The sequence below is a fragment of the Hoplias malabaricus genome, chromosome Y (genome assembly GCF_029633855.1).
Source record: "Hoplias malabaricus isolate fHopMal1 chromosome Y, fHopMal1.hap1, whole genome shotgun sequence".
Lineage (NCBI taxonomy): Eukaryota > Metazoa > Chordata > Actinopteri > Characiformes > Erythrinidae > Hoplias > Hoplias malabaricus.
In genome coordinates, this window is record NC_089820.1 from 25,083,578 (window position 1) to 25,103,203 (window position 19,626).

The 19,626-nt window shown below is 44.0% G+C and overlaps 1 protein-coding gene across 1 annotated transcript in view; it reads left to right on the forward strand.

The window, feature by feature from the left end:
- The window catches only part of LOC136678918 (transcriptional activator MN1-like), a 24,821-nt gene continuing 5,195 nt past the window's right edge, over positions 1–19,626 (forward strand). The window contains exon 1 of the mRNA XM_066657107.1: positions 1–3,530. Coding sequence (XP_066513204.1) covers positions 29–3,530 — 3,502 coding nt within the window. The 5' untranslated portion in view covers positions 1–28. The remainder of the gene's footprint in view (positions 3,531–19,626) is intronic.

A 19,626-nucleotide genomic window follows, 5' to 3' on the forward strand; every position in this document is an offset into this window, starting at 1 on the left:
CTGGCCGTCATGCGGGATTGATCCCGGGATGTTTGGACTGGATCCGTTCGGTCCCCCGTTACGCAGCGTCAGAACCGAGAAGAACTTCAGCCAGCCGAGAGCAAGCATGAGTTCGCACTACAACGCCAGGGCTCCAGGGCCGGTCGAGCCCGGTATGGGCGCCCTTAACGAGCCCCCAATGCTCGCGCTCAACATGAACATGAACGGAGGGGAGCAGTACGGTGGTTTCCACGCGCGGGGACACTCGGACATGCACGCGGCAGGACTCCAGCAACAACCGCAACAGCAGCAGCAGCAACAACAGCAAGCGCCAATGCACGGCTTCTTTAACAACCAGCAACCTCACAACCACCCCCACGGCCACCAGGCTCACCCCCACCAACACCACCCACACTTTGGGGGAAACTTCGGGGACCCAGGCCCTGGATCCTCCTGCTTACACGGAGGTAGGATAATGGGTTATGGCCCCGGTATGGGCCCCCAGCAGGGATTCGCAGATGGGTTCGACCCGCTCTCAGAAGGCCAGTCCGGGGACGGGTTTCCTCAGCAACAGCCGCAAACGCAGCAGCAAAGGCCAGGCTCGATGCCTGACTTCCAACACCACGGACCCTCCGGCGGAAACCACCCAGTCCCAGCCCCCTGCCTGCCCCTCGACCAGTCCCCGAACCGGGCTGCCTCCTTTCATGGCCTTCCTTCCTCTTCCTCCACGTCCTCGGAAACCCACAACCTAGAGTCCAGACGCATGCCCCCTCAGGGCGCCGTCGAAGGCCTGGACTACAGCTATCCCAACGAGCCCTCTGGACATTTTGACGTATCTGTGTTTTCCCCCTCCGAGCCAGATTCCCAGCTCCCCCACTTTGGTGGAGGGAGGCAGGTGCCAGGGGCCAGTTTTCCTGGAAACCCAGGCCTGTCCCGGGCCTCAGGAATGCAGGGCATCTCTAAAGGACACCCCCAAGCCCCTCCTCAGCAGCAGCAGCCACAGCCCCCGGCCCAGCACAGTGTGTTCTTTGATCGGGGGTTCGGAGGAGGGCGCAAAATTCCAGTGGGCATGGAGCCCGGTGCCAGGCATCCCCTCATGCAGCAGCAGCAGACAGGCTTGATGGGCCGACAAAACCCCTGCCCACCTTCCCTCCCGCGGCCCCCGCAGCCCGAGGCCGGCTCGGCCAATGCCAGCATGCAGGAGGGCGGCGTCATGATGCCTGGCCAGCACAACCAGTTTGAATACCCGATTCACAGACTGGAGAACAGAGGGATGAACCCCTACGGGGACCCCATGTTCAATATGCAACAGCAGCCCCCTCCTCCCCAGCAGCCTCCCAGTCAGAGGCTGCAGCACTTTGACGCCCCGTATTTGAATGTGGCTAAAAGGCCTAGGTTTGACTTCCCCAACGCCCACGGAGGGGAGGGCTGCGGCTCCTGGAACAGCGGAATGCACAACCCGCCCGGTATGGAGAACCACATCTCTCCCTCGGCCTACCCGGGCCTTCCTGGAGAGTTCACTCCCCCTGTTTCTGATGGGTTTCCCCCAGGCCCGCCGCTGCAACACCCCGGCCCTGAGCAGCAGTCGCTGCAGCAGAGGCAGAACGCCGCCATGATGATCAAGCAGATGGCCTCTCGGAGTCAGCAGCAGAGAATGAGACAGCCCAACTTGCAGCAGCTCGGTCACCACGGAGATGTCCCTCAGGGCCCTATGGTTCACGGAGGTCCCGTGGGGGGCTTTGAGAGAGACAGCGCTGGGAGGATGGTGAACTTTGATGGGCAGAATCCCCACATGGCTCCTGAAAGTGGCTGGTTTCCTGGGCCACACCCACCAGGGGAGATGCTGGGGAGGCGTATGGGTGGCCCGGGTGGCGAGGCAGGCGCTCATGATATGCAAAACGGTGCTGCCATGATGTTTAGGCCAGGTGTCAATGGTCTGGGCATGCAGGACCCTATGAGAATACCTGGAGAGGGCCACGTGCAGCCCTTACACTCACCCAGCATACATCCGCAATTTGGAAACGGCATGGGGAACCTGGCACAAATGCAGTCACCCGGGGCCGGTGTGGGGCTGCCCAACACGCCATCGGAAAGACGTCCAAATGACTTTTCAGGGCCACCCATGGGTGCCCAACCCTCTTTTCCTTTTGGGGGGTCCAGTCGACAGGGGGCACCACACAATAATGCCCAGGGTGTGAGCACCTCTCCAGGGAGTTATGCCTCACAGTCAGAGTTTCCAGCTGGCCAGCGCTCCTCTGTCAGCAAATTGGGGGCTCTCTCTTTGGGGAGTTTTAACAAAACAAGCAGCAAGGACAGTGTGTTTGGACAGAGCTGCCTAGCGGCACTCTCCACCGCCTGCCAGAACATGATCGCCAGCCTGGGGGCCCCTAACCTCAACGTGACATTCAACAAGAAGAGCCAGGGAGAGGGGAAACGAAAGCTGAGTCAAACCGAGCAGGATGTGAATACCAGTACGGCCAATGGGACAAGCAGCACTGGGCCAGAATTCTTCCCGGGTGGAGCCACACCCCAGACAACCCAGATGCCTAGCGCTAGCAATGGCAACACTAAGCCGGCGGGGCCAAACCAGACGGTGCAGGGGGAAGCCAGCGCCCTCTCCCCAGGTTACAACATGGACGCTACCCCTTGCAATGAGGGGAAAGCGGCAACAGGGAGCGGGAGAGGGAGAGGGAGGAGGAAGAGGGACAGTGGCCATGTGAGCCCTGGGATTTTCTTCCCCTCCGACAATGGCAACCCTGTTGTGAGTCCCGGCCAGCAGGTCACAGCAGCAGCTGGCAGCGGAGAGAGGGGTGGGGGCACACCTCACGAAAAACCCATCACATCGCCATCCTGGGGGAAGGGGGGTGACCTGATGCTGGGCGATCAAGCTGCTGACCTGATGTCGTCCCTAGACAGCGGCATCCAGAGCGTGTCAAAGTCGGCCGACTGCTCGCCTCGGGTCGAGTTCCCGGACGAGATCGGCCCCCACTTCAGCAACGAAGACGAGGTCTCGTCCAGCTCGGATGCAGGCGCCTCAGCGAAGGGTGGCTCACCCAAGCTGCAGAGACTGGACAACGGGCTGATGGGTGGGCAGAAAGGGCAGGGAATAGGCCTCGCCAACCACACTACCTCAACGTCAGAGGGCTACGGAGGAGTAGGCCACCCAGGTCACCCAGGTACGCCGGGCATGGAGCAGGTCAGAACGCCCTCCAGCACCTCGGGCCAGGACGAGATCCACCCCCTGGAGATACTGCAGGCTCAGATCCAGCTTCAGAGGCAGCAGTTCAGCATCTCCGAGGACCAGCCTCTTGCCGTGAAGAACAGCAAGAAAGCAACGGACTGCAATGGACAGAGCGGAGACGTAGACCTCGCCAGTTGTAGCCCGGATGCCGGAAAGGGCTCGGTGGGCACAATCGACCTGGACACACTCATGGCCGAGCAGCACGCCACCTGGTATGTGCCCAGCGACAAGAGCCTTCTGGAAAACTCGGAAGAGGACAAGTCACTGGGAGCGTGGGAAAAGGCTAAAGGACAGGGCTCCATCAAAGAAGGTAAATGTTCTCGCGTGTACACTTTAAGGTTGGGGTAATTATTTGTTTGGGGTGGGTGGGGGCATCGGACCTGTGCATTGATATATTGCTGTGTGAAACATTTTCTGTCTCTCTCTCTCTCTCTCCCCCTTACACACACACACACACATTAATGGCAAGTACCTCCTTAGCCTTGAGAGACCTCTCTGAAATAGGAAGTGCTGAGTGTTATATATTTTTTACCCCATAGAAGCCTGTTTGCACCATTTGAATGCACCAAGAACACATGTAGTGTTATTATTATTATATTGTTAATTTTACTGAGCCAACAACTCTTGCTAATTATTTAGCATAATTTTATATTTAGGAATTTGTATCTCAGTTTTGTTTAAAAACTAATTATGAATAATATTATTACTTATTAAATGGTTATGGTGTTATAAATGTGCTTCTGTTGTATTTTTAGACAAAGTGGAAATCAACGAAGCCACTAAGGCGACTTGAGGTGATTGGAAAATAGATTTCAAATTAAAAGTACCTCGTTGTTACTGTTATTTATTAATTATTTATTTTATTTATTAGTATTTTGTGATTAATAACACACAAAGCTGTGTTGTCTAATTGTATTGTTTTAGGTCCGATAAAAAATAAAGTAAATAACAGAAGGCGAAAGCAGCGTCCGTGTCTCTAACGTGTGGAAAGGAACCTGAAAACCTTCATAAAAAACGTAAGCAGTGAAAAGGCGTGTGATTGACGAGCGCGCGGCTCTCAACGCGTCGCGGGACTCAAGGTTTACTCAAGGATTGAGACTATTTTACGGGTTTAAGTTTATGTCCGCGTGAAACCGCAGAAAGAGAGGGCTCTGCAAAGGGCACGCGCTGCAGAGTAAACACCTCCCGCTGCTTTCTTTATCTCGCTTTTCACTCTCACAACAACAGCGCGCGCTAGATTAATTAATCTCGAGCTGGAGAGATTTCCTCCCTCTCTCTCTCTCTCTCTCTCTCTCTCTCCCTCTGTGTGTGTGTGTGTGTTTAACATTATCTCGGGATAATCCCACTAAGAACTTTCCGTTATTTCAGAGTTGATGACACGCGAGGAACTCGAAAAGCTCGCGAGCTCAAATTTTCAGATAAAAAAAAAAATAATTCGATTCCAAATCAGAATCAAATGTATGTTCCGGTGTTTCTCAGAGAGCTGCATGTAGAAGGAATTTGTTTTAGCGAACGGCAGGCGTATCATATTAAATAGTTTTTAAATGTTAAAATTAAACAGTTTTAACCAAGACAAAATATTTAAATATAAATAATAAATACGTTTTGAAAATTCTACTACAAATAAAAAAAAAAGTGCAGGAGTCCCAATAGTTCAAAGTATAATATTATACAAGAGGCAGAGCAAAATAAAAGTACTTCAAAATTTAAAAAGTACTATAAAAGTATTTCAAAAATTTCAAAAAAATTATTATTATTATTATTATTATTATTATTATTATTTGTGCTGATAATAAAATGAATTTGGAAGATTTACAGTATTTGATTTTTATGAATGAACAATCACATTTGAATTAATTCACTAAAAAAACGGAATTTTAGTGTTAAAAAAAATGATAGAACTATAAATATGTTAAATTTAAACCGATGTTACTGTGTAGATGTTTAGAATGTGACTTTTGGCGCCAGTAAAACTGCTTTAAAATTAAAAACTAAAAAATTAAAATGTTTAGAAATTTAGCGGCACTCTTTAGACTTTTATTGTGATATTTATAGCGTAAAAGTTTAGTGTGTGATTTCAGGTGGCAGTAGAATTACTTGTAAATTTGCGTCTTCATCCCCGTGGTTTTTACTGAAAATATGATAAAAAATAAAAGTCCTCCGCAGCTGCGACCGCTTCAGTGTTTCTCACAAACAGCGAGTTACAGCGGAACAGTGACCTACACTCAACTTAGAGCTGTTACCGTTCACACACATTTATTATCATTTATTTCACAACAGGTAGCAAAGTAGATATTTATTATTTACTTAATTTCAGATCTAATTCATCTACTTTAATTAACTCAGGCCATCTCTTATAAATGTCAAATATGGCTCCTTGCCATAAATCCTTGCATCATCATTATTATTATTATTATTATTATTATTATTATTATTATTATTATTACATTTCTGCCTTATTTAATATTTTCGCCAGTGAAAGCAATGAGTAAATTTAATTTTTGGAATTGTCTCAGTATTTTCTTAATTGAATATATGTTAAAATGTACAGTCTGCAGTGTTTCATGTTGTGATTAATTGTAGGTCATAATGCAGTGATGCTCCACATCACATTTTAGTGAGAGAGAGAGAGAGAGAGAGAGAGAGATTGTCTGTATGTGTGTGTGTGTGTGTGTGTGTGAGAGAGAGAGAGAGAGAGAGAGAGAGAGAGATTGTGTGTGTGTGAGAGAGAGAGAGAGAAAGATTGTCTGTGTGTGTGTGTGTGAGAGAGAGAGAGAGAGATTGTGTGTGTGTGAGAGAGAGAGAGAAAGATTGTCTGTGTGTGTGTGTGTGTGTGTGTGAGAGAGAGAGAGAGAGAGAGATTGTCTGTGTGTGTGTGTTTGAGAGAGATAGAGTGTGTGTATGAGAGAGAGAGAGAGTGTGTGAGAGAGTGTGTGTGTGTATCAGAGAGAGAGAGAGAGGTTTTCTAGGGGGGCTTTGGATGTTTAAATGAGTGCAGTGAGACAGACTGTGACAGTCAAAATGATTCGTTCAGAATGTCTCCAATACAGTCTTTCAAAGACTTCCCCGTGTGCAGTGGTAGTAACCTGCCGAAAGCGGGCTGAAACTGAGGAAGGATGAGGCTGGGAGACTGGGTGATGTGGGGGAAGAACACCATCCTCTCTGCTCTGATCCCACAGAAGAGCGACACCCACAAGTGAAGAAGTTAATGCTGGCTCTGATAGAGAGGGACACAGACTGCAGGGCAGCTCCGGCTGATATGTGTCAGAGGGCGGTGTGAATTTAGATATGGATGTATTTATATATGTATTGGCCCAGTGAAGGGGGCTGTACTGAGGAGCTCAATATGACCATAAATTCATCTCTTTATTTCCAGACAGATGTAAATCACACACTAATCTGTACTCTTCAGCCTCTCTCTCTCCCTCTCTCTCTCCCTCTCTACCTCCTGTCTGCTGCACTCAGGCGATCGATATCTGCTTAACACAAATCACAGCTCTGACACTCTCTCATCTGAGTGGGGGCTCTCTCAGTGCGGAGGAGGAGACGGTGTGTGTGTGTGTGTGTGTGTGTGTGTGATATTAAAGATATAAACGGGGCTTCTTCACGGTGAATGTTACAGTTGTGTGTAAGAGTTTAAATGCACTTCCGGTCGAACAGCGTGTAGTTGTTGATTGTTCTGTGTTTTTAATTTGTCTGTGAAAGTCTTCCCTTCAGATCCGTGGCGTTTGTCGCGTCAGTGTGAATTTGATGTAAATGTCATAGATGCGATGCCTTTCCTGTAACTCGCTCACTCACTCATCACTCACTCACACACTCATCACTCACTCACTTACTCACTCATCACTCACTCACACACTCACTCACTCACTCATCACACACTCACTTACTCACTCATCACTCACTCACACACTCACTTACTCACTCATCACTCACTTACACACTCATCACTCACTCACTTACTCACTCATCACTCACTCACTCACACACTCATCACACACTCACTTACTCACTCATCACTCACTCACACACTCACTCATCACACACTCACTTACTCACTCATCACTCACTCACTCACTTACTCATCACTCACTCACTTACTCATCACTCACTCATCACTCACTCACACACTCACTCACTCATCACACACTCACTCACTCACTCACACACTCACTCACTCACTCATCACTCACTCACTCACTTACTCACTCATCACTCACTCACTCACTTACTCACTCACTCGATAAGGAACTGCTCCACAAGGAGGTGCTATTTAGATCTTTGCTTTGTGTCCTTTTTTGTGAAACAAGGGTCGGTCAGTCCTCAGGTTGAATGAATTGTGTTTGTGTGTGTGTGTGTGTGTGTGTGTGTGTGTGTGTGTGTGTGTGTGTACCCAAACTTTTGCACAGGTCACATTTAAAGATTTGTGTTATAAATTCAGTGAAATTTAGCGTAATATATTTTTATAATATTACATTGTTTATTTGTCTATGATGATGAAGTGTGTGTGTGTGTGTGAAAGAACTGCAAGAAAAAGCAATATTTTACTGCATTTTATTACACTGTAAAATCTTTATTTTGCACAGACCATGTTTGAAAAATGTTTAATGGTAAATTTGATAAAAAAAAAAAAAAAAAAAAAAAATTCCCCAAGTTACGGTGAGAGTATGTTTTCTAGAAGTAAATTAACAGAATGTGTCCGTCCTCAGGGCGTCTAACATTTACCACAGGAGTGAATATATTAATAATAATAATAATAATAATAATAATAATAATGAAAACCTTTATTTTAAATTTTGGTTCAAACAGGGCTTTGTACACACATTAAAATATGTGTATTACTACCACAAATAATAACACTTTCAAATACAAACATCAAACTGATAGCCATTGTTACAGCATTAATGACAGCTTCTTTAAAACTAATAAGTAAATTAATTAACGTCTTTTAATTCCTAGAAATAAATTAATCAGTGGATCCACACAGATCAGTGACAACAGCTATTTTTTAACCTCCTTCCGGCCCAGTCTGTTTTTCCTGTCGTCTTTCCTCCTGCACTCTTTCAAATTCCAGCAGCCGCTGGCTTAAAGACGCCTCTTAAATTTAATCAGAGCCATCTCTGGATTATTGACGTAGTTACTCTAGACACTTTATGTTTAACAGACTAAACAAACAAGACGGGCACACGCGTGTTTACAGCGTTCAAAGAAAATTGAAAATAAATAGAACCAAAAAATAACGAGAGACAAAGACTCGATACACGCCAAATTCACAAAGAACTAGCTCCTAGTCCGTTTACATCGCCACAGGAGAGACGTTAGTGAGATTAAAAGGTGTAAACAATTAAAATAAATAAATAAGGGACAGACACAACGTACTAAAGACCCGTGAGTGTTTTCAGAATTCACATAAATACATGAGCTAAAAAATGCAAAATAAAAGCGCATCAGCAGCTGGAATAGAAGGATCCAGACGAGTCCACGGCGTTACACCGTCCTTTAAAAGACACTCTCTAAAGAAACTGGAAATAAAAAGGAGCTAATTTTAACTGGAATAAAGGATTTTAACTGGAATGTAAGGTATTTATAAAATACACATAAATATGTAATAAACAACAACTAAGAACAAGACGAGATGAGGTTACAGTCTGTAAAGAAAACAGCATAAAAATATGAAAATAAATAGAAACGCTGACACTAAACACACAAATACACATTGTTTAAAGGTTTACTGAAAGCAAAGAGAGACAAAAAAGAGCAAAGAGAGATAAACAACCGTAAACTAATGGTATATAACAGTAGACGCCTGATGAGTCTTGGTGTAGAACGTGGAACACAGTAAATAAAGACTAGCGCATACAGTGTTTGTGTTCAGATATAAACTAAAGAGGAGAGGGTAAACAACAGGTCACTTTGTAAAGAGTAAATTAATAAACAAAACATTAACGCAAACAATAAACACTCGGGTCGAGTCCCCAGTGTTTACACCGTCCTCACAACGATGTTCGCTAAAGACCCTGGAAATAAACAAGAAATAATTAAACTAACCTAAAGAAATGGAAGTACAGTTAGGAGTTTTCTAAATGAATCCAAAGACCAAGACTCGTCACATAATAAAAACGCACACGGACGACTTCCACGAGCCGAAGAAAGGTGTTCAACAAAAGAAAGTGACATTGAATAAGTACAAGTCAAAATAGATTAAAGAATAATACGAATGAGGAATTCACGTGGTGTTTACACCTTTATGTAAAATATAGATTCACTTAGAAAAACTACACAATGCAGATGAACATTAACCAAATAAAGCAGCGAAGTCTGGGACAGTGAACACACAGGAGCCCACCCACTGTATACACGCTTCTCAAATGAGTATCAGCCAATGGATAGTTGGTCAAAGTGAGTGTAAGGCATGTGTAAATTAAACATATATTAATGTTAATAATGTGTATTATTAATACAATTCTCTAAGATGCATTAAGGGAGGAGACTATATTATTGTAGGTCACTGATTTTATAAATACATTGGGTGGGCTTCCAGAGGTGGGCAGTTTTTAGTTCCTTTTCTGACGAACTGAAACAGAGTAATTAAAATACACAACTGAGCAGAGGGTTTTCAGCTGTGTGCTCCATTCCAACAGAGAATAAAGACAGCACTCTCTTCAGTTCAGTTCAGTGCTGGGTTCCCTGTTTGTGCTTACAGTAACAGTGTGTTGTTTACAGTGACTGTGTGTGGTTTTTAGTGTCAGAGTGTGTAGTTTAAAATGACAGTGTGTTATTTATAGTGACTGTGTGTAGTTGTTGTTTACAGTGACAGTGTAGTTTAGTGACAGTGTGTTATTTACAGTGACTGTGTTGTTGTTTACAGTGACTGTGTAGTTGTTTACAGTGACAGTGTGTAGTTGTAGTTTACAGTGACAGTGTGTAGTTGTTTACAGTGACTGTGTAGTTGTTTACAGTGACAGTGTGTAGTTGTAGTTTACAGTGACAGTGTGTAGTTGTTTACAGGGACTGTGTTGTTGTTTACAGTGACTGTGTTATTTACAGTGACTGTGTAGTTGTTTACAGTGACTGTGTAGTTGTTTACAGTGACAGTGTGTAGTTGTTTACAGTGACCGTGTGTAGTTGTTGTTTACTGTGACTGTGTGTAGTTGTTTACAGTGACTGTGTAGTTGTTTACAGTGACAGTGTGTAGTTGTTGTTTACAGTGACAGTGTGTTATTTACAGTGACAGTATGTAGTTGTTTATAGTGACTGTGTGTTGTTTACAGTGAAAGTGTGTAGTTGTAGTTTACAGTGACAGTATGTAGTTTAAACTGACCGTGTGTTGTTTACAGTGACTGTGTTATTTACAGTGACTGTGTAGTTGTTTACAGTGACAGTGTGTAGTTGTAGTTTACAGTGACCGTGTGTAGTTGTTTACAGTGACAGTGTGTAGTTGTAGTTTACAGTGACAGTGTGTAGTTGTTTACAGTGACTGTGTTGTTGTTTACAGTGACTGTGTTATTTACAGTGACTGTGTAGTTGTTTACAGTGACAGTGTATAGTTGTTTACAGTGACTGTGTAGTTGTTTACAGTGACAGTGTAGTTGTTTACAGTGACAGTGTGTAGTTGTAGTTTACAGTGACAGTGTGTAGTTGTTTACAGGGACTGTGTTGTTGTTTACAGTGACTGTGTTATTTACAGTGACTGTGTAGTTGTTTACAGTGACAGTGTGTAGTTGTTTACAGTGACTGTGTAGTTGTTTACAGTGACAGTGTATAGTTGTTTACAGTGACTGTGTAGTTGTTTACAGTGACAGTGTAGTTGTTTACAGTGACAGTGTGTAGTTGTAGTTTACAGTGACAGTGTGTAGTTGTTTACAGTGACAGTGTGTAGTTGTAGTTTACAGTGACAGTGTGTAGTTGTTTACAGGGACTGTGTTGTTGTTTACAGTGACTGTGTTATTTACAGTGACTGTGTAGTTGTTTACAGTGACAGTGTGTAGTTGTTTACAGTGACAGTGTGTAGTTGTAGTTTACAGTGACAGTGTGTAGTTGTTTACAGTGACTGTGTGTAGTTGTAGTTTACAGTGACAGTGTGTAGTTGTTTACAGTGACTGTGTAGTTGTTTACAGTGACAGTGTGTAGTTGTAGTTTACAGTGACTGTAGTTGTTTACAGTGACTGTGTAGTTGTTTACAGTGACAGTGTATAGTTGTTTACAGTGACTGTGTAGTTGTTTACAGTGACCGTGTGTAGTTGTTTACAGTGACTGTGTAGTTGTTTACAGTGACTGTGTAGTTGTTTACAGTGACAGTGTGTAGTTGTTTACAGTGACAGTGTGTTATTTACAGTGACAGTATGTAGTTGTTTATAGTGACTGTGTGTTGTTTACAGTGACTGTGTGTTGTTCTTGTTTACAGTGACTGTGTGTTATTTACAGTGACAGTATGTAGTTGTTTATAGTGACTGTGTGTTGTTTACAGTGACTGTGTGGTGTTCTTGTTTACAGTGACTGTGTTTTATTTACAGTGTCAGTGTGTTGTTGTTGTTGTTGTTGTATGATTGTGTTGCTCCCCTGACTCTGAAGCTCCAGCTTCTTATTTCAGAGCAGAGTGATGCAGTGTGGGCCACTCTTCAGTTTTGAAGAGTGTGTGACTGACCACTGCGCGCTCTCTCTCTCTCTCTCTCTCTCTCTCTTTCTGTCTGTCTGTCTGTCTCTTTCTCTGTCTCTGAGACTGAGGCTAGTTTGGGGGAGGGTGCTGTAACTGTAGCGGAGGAGGAGCTGAGGACTCTCCACAGTTTCCATTCAGTGTTAAATGTTTACACTTCAGTGTTTGCGAAGCAAATGGTGCTGAATGTGAAAACACACACACACATTAACATCTCTGTTACTCTACACTGTATTCTTAAGCAACCTGTTTGTTTAGTATTTGATGGAGCATGTTGTTGTAATTGTTCTCAAAGACACCAAATACGTTTGATCTGTGTCTCTCTCAGCAGCAGCTGCTGCAGCTGTGTCCAGATGTGTTTCGACGACTGGGAAAGTGGAGAATAATCAAAATATTATCATCATTAGGCTGATAATCACAGGGAGTTTTAGTCTTTGATAGGAATTAGAACACTTCAGATGTGACATGGCTATAGTCACGTTCAGAGTGACACTATGTATCTCTCTAAACACGGACTCTTCCTATTGGTCCGTTTGCTTTGGTGTTTGGACACGATGTGAAGCACAGCTGGTGTTTTCAGGTGAGGCCCAGAAACAATACATCAGAAATGCAGATACAAGGTCTTGCTCTGACAGTGCCCCCCCCCCCACACACACACACACACACAGCGCCCAGTTAGAGACCAGTCAGAGGTGGTCATGCACTCGTCCTGAGTGGCTCTGTGAGAACCCTTCACCTCCCAGCGGTGGGTTGTTTGGGTGCTGGTTTTGGCTGAAACACGGACCTGTCTCACTCGGACACTCCGAACGTCTGTGTGGAGACGCGAGTTGTTCCAGAACAGTCTGAACAAGGAAAAGAACTCAGCTTTCAGACATCATCACTGTCTAGAAATAAACATGCGTCTTCATTTAGATTTCTGGTGCGTTTCTATTGGTCGGCTGGAGAACTGGAGCCTTCTATTGGTTTGAGAATTTCTATTGGTCCGTTCATTGTAAAATTGGAGAATTCTGATTGGTCCATTGATACAAATGAGTGCGTTTTGTAAAATTTGTCCATTTTACTGTAAAACAACAGCTTTGCTATTGGTTCCTTTTGCTTTAAAACTGCTTTTCTATTGGTCCATTTCTTCATAAGCATTTGATCATTTCTATTGGTCTCTTTAGTATTAAATTAGAGAGATTCCATCGGTTCATTTATTGAAATATTGGAGCATTTCTACTATTCCATTTATTGTAAAAGCATTTATATCCGTCCATTATTCACAAACAATGGAGTGTTTCTGTAATGGGATGCTCTCACGGTGTAAGGGGCAGTGGGTGGGCTCCGATGATGCAGAACTTAGATGTGGTTGAGTATATGTTTTGGGGATTTCACAAACGATAATCAGACTCGACACTCAACACCAGCGCCATGGTAGCGCACCGGTTTGTCATATGCTTCTGTGGGTGTACACTGGGGGTCCACAGTATCGTGGTCATATTTCCTCTGATGTCTTTGGAGGCCACACGGTGGAGATTGGAACCCCATTGTACTGCACTGAGAGCAGTGGTGTTATCCAGCCACTGGCAACTGCTCTTCTCAAGAGTCCACAGATTCGATCTGTTCCCTTCTTCATGGGTAGCTTTGATGAGCACCATCAACAGGACACACCAGGCGTCTGACAGTACGCTCTGGTCACTGTGTAGTGCCTTTCTCAATGTAGAGAAAAGTGAATAAGACACAGCCTCTGTTTTGATTACAGCAGCTGCTCGGCTCACTCACTCACATTGACACGAGGGGGTTGTTGTGGGTGACCTCAGCACAACGGATGAACACATTCATATAGTTTAAATGTGCATGGGGCAGTTAGAACTATTGCATGTTTTAGCCTCCGCAAATGCCTTTTCATTAACAGTGACATTAACATTAAGAGTGACAAAAGTCATTATGAGGAACCTCAGTGTCTGCATCAGCTGAGGGATGTGTGTACTGTGTGTGACATGAATGTTGATATTGATTAGAGTCCAATAGGTAGGTGTGTGTGTGTGTGTGTGTGTGTGTTCAGGGGGTGGCTTTATGTTAATTTTAACAAAAGTTTGAAGCAGTTGATATAAAAACGGAAAGCTACAAATTTTAAAATAATGTGTTTACAATTTGTTGGTTTTCCTTTTCTGCTTCTCTCTCTCTCTCTCTCTCTCTCTCTCTCTCTCTCACACACACACACACACACACACACTTTTTTGGGATGTGTGCTCTCTTGATAACACTCAAATAAACAGCCTGAGGAAATGATTCAGCTCGTTTTATATTGTTTTTTTTAACCCTCTCTTAAATAATATTTTGTGCTAGTCGTGGTGTGGTTCTGCTGCTTGTTTTAAGGTAGAAATAAAAATTTAAATAAGCAGTGCTTAAAGTGAGATACTGCTGCTGTATTTAAGGTGGAAGAGAAGTTCAGATCAGATCTGTGTAGGAAAAATTGTCTGCATCATTTAAGGCGGAATGGGGAACAACAGGCAGTAATAATGTTAGTTTCTGCTGCCGTATTTAAGGTGGAAAGGAAGCAGAGATAAATAGCATTTAAGTAGAGGTTGTTATTTCTGTAGTATTCAAAGTGGAATGGAATATAAATATATATATGTAGCATGTAGAGGACCGGTGCTACAGCATTTAAGGTGGCAGGGGAATTCAAATATCTCATTTGTAAATAGAGTGAGTTACTGCTGCAGGATTTAAGGTGGAAAATAAATACCAAACTGAGAAGAGAAGCCTGTGTGGGAATTAAATCCATCAGTGTTACAGATTTTAAATGGGAAACATGGGCAGTTCCTTACATCGAAACATCGGAGTCGGTATCAAATCATTACACAACTGGAGCCCGGTGTCGAGTTGCTATGGTTACAGCAGGAAAAACGGACACTTTTTAGCATCTGCACGATCACGTTGTATTAAAGAGTTTTGTGTGAAGAAGGCCTCCAGTTTCCGTCCTTTCCCCCACGCGGCGCGAGAGATTAACACGCGGCAAACACTCGTGTCGGACCACGTCTATCATCACCAACATCCCATAATATCACCTTCTCACCCAGGCCTGGAGGTGCTCAGTTTACCAGAGGGACTGTGGTGAAAAAGAAGGGAAAGCTGTTAGGTTGTGTGTGTGTGTGTGTGTGTGGTATACTCTGACAGTGTATTTAGTGTATGATTTAATAAATCCACAGTGTGTATTGATTGGTCACCTGAGATGACCTTCCCTCTGGTCCTCATTGTTTTCTGAAAGAAGGGACATTTTTCTTTCTCTCTCTCTCTCTCTCTTTTTCTCTCTCTCTCTCTCTGTCCCTCTCTCTTTCTCTCTCAGTAATCTGTTAGCAGCACATTCGAGGTATTTGACATTTGGCGCAGGCGACAACTTGCAGAAAACACACACACACACACACAAGTAATTTTGCTTCTTGCCTTCCTCTCTTTGTGTCTCTCGTTCTTTTCTTAACGGCCCAAAAAAAAAAGAGAAAAAACCATGGCGTGATTGACATTTTCCGTGAAAAAAGAAAACAGCTTGAGGCAAGCCACGTTCTCAATCCGTCATCACACACACCCACACACACACACACACCCACACACACACACACACAAAGATACTCACACGCACATACATACACACAGACAGACACACACTCACACACATAAACACACAGTCACAAATATATATGTTACCACACACACACACACACACACACACACACAGTCGAGCTTTACCCACATGCTCCACACCTTTTACCCCATTGTTAGAGGTGTAAAGTACAGCCCAGTTCTGTTTGGATGTTTTGAGAAGTGGTCTGAAGAGTGACCTCAGCTAAACGTCCGCTCAGAGCCGAGGACCACAGCCGTGTCTTCACCTCCTCTACACTCTTCTGTCAGCGGCTGATATATAACAGCAAATTACTACAGCTAATTACTACAACAATTACAGCCTGTACCTGTGTGTGTGTGTGTGTGTTTACTCTCTCACTTTTGTCCCTTTTGACTTTTGACTTTTTGACTCAGTTTGGAGCAACATAGATCTGTACTGTGTATTCTCTCTCTCTCTCTCTTTCTCTGTCTGTCTCTCCGTCTCTCTCTCTGTGTCTGTCTGTCTGTCTCTCTCTCTCTCTCTCTCTCTCCGTCTCTATCTCTCGCTCTCTCTCTTTGTCTGTCTGTCTCTCTCTCTGTCTCTCCGTCTCTCTCTCTGTCTCCATCTCTCGCTCTCTCTCTTTGTCTGTCTGTCTCTCTCTCTCTCTCTCTGTCTCTCCGTCTCTCTCTCTCTCTGTCTCTCCGTCTCTCTCTCTCCCTGTCTCTCCGTCTCTCTCTCTGTCTGTCTGTCTCTCTCTCTCTCTCTCTCTCTCTCTCTCTCTCTCTCTCTCTCTCTCTCTCTCTCCTGTCTCCATCTCTCGCTCTCTCTCCCTGTCTCTCCGTCTGTCTGTCTGTCTCTCTCTCTCGTTCTTGCTGTCTCTGTCTCTCTCTCACTCTTTATCTGTCTGTCTCTCTCTCTCTCACTGTCTCTCTCTCTCTATTTGTCTCTCTCACTCTTTCTCTGTCTCTCTCTCAGTGTCTCTCTCTCTCTGTCTCTCTTTCTCTATCTCTCTCTCTCTCTCTCTCACTCTTTCTCTGTCTGTCTCTCTCTCGCTCTGTCTCTGTCTGTCTCTCTCTCTCACACACACACACATACACACTCAGTATCAGAGCTGTGTGTTGACTTACTAATGTGAGCCTTAGTGCTGTACACACACTGTACCCAGATCTAAGCTTAGGATTTATTCTGAGGTAAACTCAATGTGTTTTGTTTCTGTTTCCCACACTCACTCACACACACTCACACACACACACACACATTAATTCACTGTGAACATTATCATCACTCATTATAACCACTGTCTACATACTTTAGGACATTATTCCGTGTGTTCCTGATTGTCCTTTTTAAGATTGGGGTGTGTGAGCGCCTCTAACAGCTGTGTGTGTGTGTGTGTGTGTGTGTGTGGAGGTGCTGACAGACAGTGTAGTTATTTGGCAGGTAGCCGTCAGTCGGCCGTAACTCAGTTCACGGAGAAATGATTAATGCGTTCTGACATCAGCTGGATGTTATTGTCGCCGTGGGAACAGAGCGTAGCGCTTCATTAATGATTATTTTATCTGAAGCTTTATCAATGATTATTTTCTTCTTATCTGTACATACCTCTCTCTTCATCCTCGGGGAAGATCCTTACCCTAGGGCGCGGAACATTGCTGTGAGGGTTTGATGGCAGCCGTGAGAGCATTAGTGAGGTCAGCTGCTGATGTCAGAGGGTCACTTCTGGCCTCGAAGGATGGGATGGAGCTCCCTCACTGCTCCACAGTCCAGTGCTGGTTGGGGGGGGACTCATATGCAGCTGCTCCAGAGGTCTGTAATTGTCTGTGGAGATACATTATGCGCACAACTGAACGCCACATTAATTATGCAGGATGTGCAAAATTACACACACACACACACACTGTCTTGTATTTGTGAATTGTGGGGACTTTCCATGAACATTTCCATAAGTGCTAAAAATACTTAAAAGAACCTTTAAACCTTTATTTACTTTGGTCCCCACAAGTCTCCACATTGTGAGTGTGTAAAAAAGGTGTTGGTCTCCACAATGTGATACATTCCTGGCGCACACACACACACACACACACACACACACTTTCTCAGCCATTTGCTTGGCTTTACAGCTCACACTGGAGTAAATAGCCAGTGCATTAACACACATCAGGTGTCCCATTGAAGCAGAGGGACACACAACACTCACCGTGTATCTTCATTTATATTGAGGTGTATTTCTCTTACTCTTTATGTGTAAATTTAAATGAACACACCGCCTTTTACACTGTGTCCAGGGCTCGAAAAAAATCCTCTTCAATGTCATTTAAAAGTTAGGACATTTTTTTTAAACGTCTCCTGTAAAGTTGCGGTTTTGGAGATACGAGATTTTGTTTTGATGGTGTTTTTAAGTGATTCAAACCTCAGGGGTCAAGGACGGGGACAGTAATGTCATCTGCTCGTGGCTTAGATATACGTCTCGCTGCTGTAAATCACTCACCACACTCGCTGATGTGTGTATTAGCTTTCTCTGTGTGTGTGTGTGTGTGTGTGTGTGTGTGAGAACAGCAAGAGAGAGAGAGAAGGAGGGAGGGAAGTGGGCCAGAGGGCGAGAGAAAGAGGAGGTGGTGGAGGAGGAGAAAGAGAAAGAGGAGGTCGTCATGCCTGCCTGAACTCGTTCTCTCTCTCTCTCTCCTTCTCACATTCTCTATCAGCGCTCTAGGAACACAACATTAGTCTCTAAACACTTTTACAACTTGTTACGATACAATTATAAGGTGTTATAAGCATGGCGAAATGACGTATCATGTTATTAACATATTCATAATACATACATTATAATGCATGCTATAAATAATAAAAAAGGCTATAACTGAGTTATAAAAACCTTGTTATTACACATGTTATTACAAAAATAACCAAGTGCCTTTATAAGGTCTTATAATCTGGTAAAATTATATTTTAACATAATAACCATTCCTAATAACATAGAAACCTGTTTTAACATGTAGCTTGATCACTATTAATCTCTATGTTTTCAGTGCATTATAACATGCTGTAAATACAAAACTAAGCTAAATACAGTGTTTTAAACGTTAGGGCTAATTTTTATAAGGTGTAAGGGACTTTTACAAGGGTCTAGAGCCAGGTTTATGAGCCTCAGGAAAGGTTTAGGTTCAGGTTTTCCTTAAACCCTCTGAGGTGTGCCGTCTGCAGTGTGGACTCCTCACTGGGTTCAGAATTAAACTAGAGCTTTCGGTCAGCATCAGTAAATGGAAAGTCTGTCCAAAAGTGTGTGGACACCTTCTCCAGATTGAAGGGTATTAAAGGGGTGTTTCTTCCTCTTTGCTGCAGGAATAAGAGATGTTGGAACATTGCTGTGAGGGTCTGATGGCATTCAGCCAGGTCAGGAGCACTCATTCCTGAGAGTACTGCTCCAGTCCCTTGTGCTTTATAAGCGTCTGGCAGACACTTGGCTTTTGAACAGAGTAGAGCGTGATTATGTGGCATCTCTCACTTTCCTTCTCTTTCTCTTTCTCTTTCTCACACACACACACACGTATGTACGTTCAAAACACCACGGACCACTGTGAGCAGCTCAAATTTCCACAGTATTTCAGTCGAATTATAGGAACTCACAGATTTTAAAGCACTGTATAAGAAGGGTCTATAACCCATGATCTCGTTTATTCCGCTCTCTGTTCTTTAACGGGTATCTCCACTCTTTCGCAGTGTGTGGAAATGAGCATCACTCCATTACAGCCAGCGTAACTCACTGCATTAGCGCTGCTTCAGTTACCGCAGCTCCGTGCGTCCAGATACCTTTGGTTCTCACATTTCACGGCAGATTGAAATGCAGTTTTGCTGAATGTGGGATTTCACACCGGCCTTGTGTGTTTTTTTTTTTTGTTTGTTTGTTTTGTTTTTTTTACTCTCTTCTTCGACTGATAGCTCTGTGAACTCGTCTTTTCCGCTGTAGCTTCTCCTTTTCTGGGAAGGCTATACTCCCAACCCAAATGGTTGTTTGGAACATTGCTGTGAGGGTTTGATGGCGCATGCATAACACTGCATAAACATTAGTGAGGTCAGGTGCTTGTTCCCAAACTCTGACTCATCGTATGGAGCGCCATCTCTCCAGAAGTTGCTTCGCAGCGCAGTTCTGTCTGCCTCACGCTCATGTGCAGC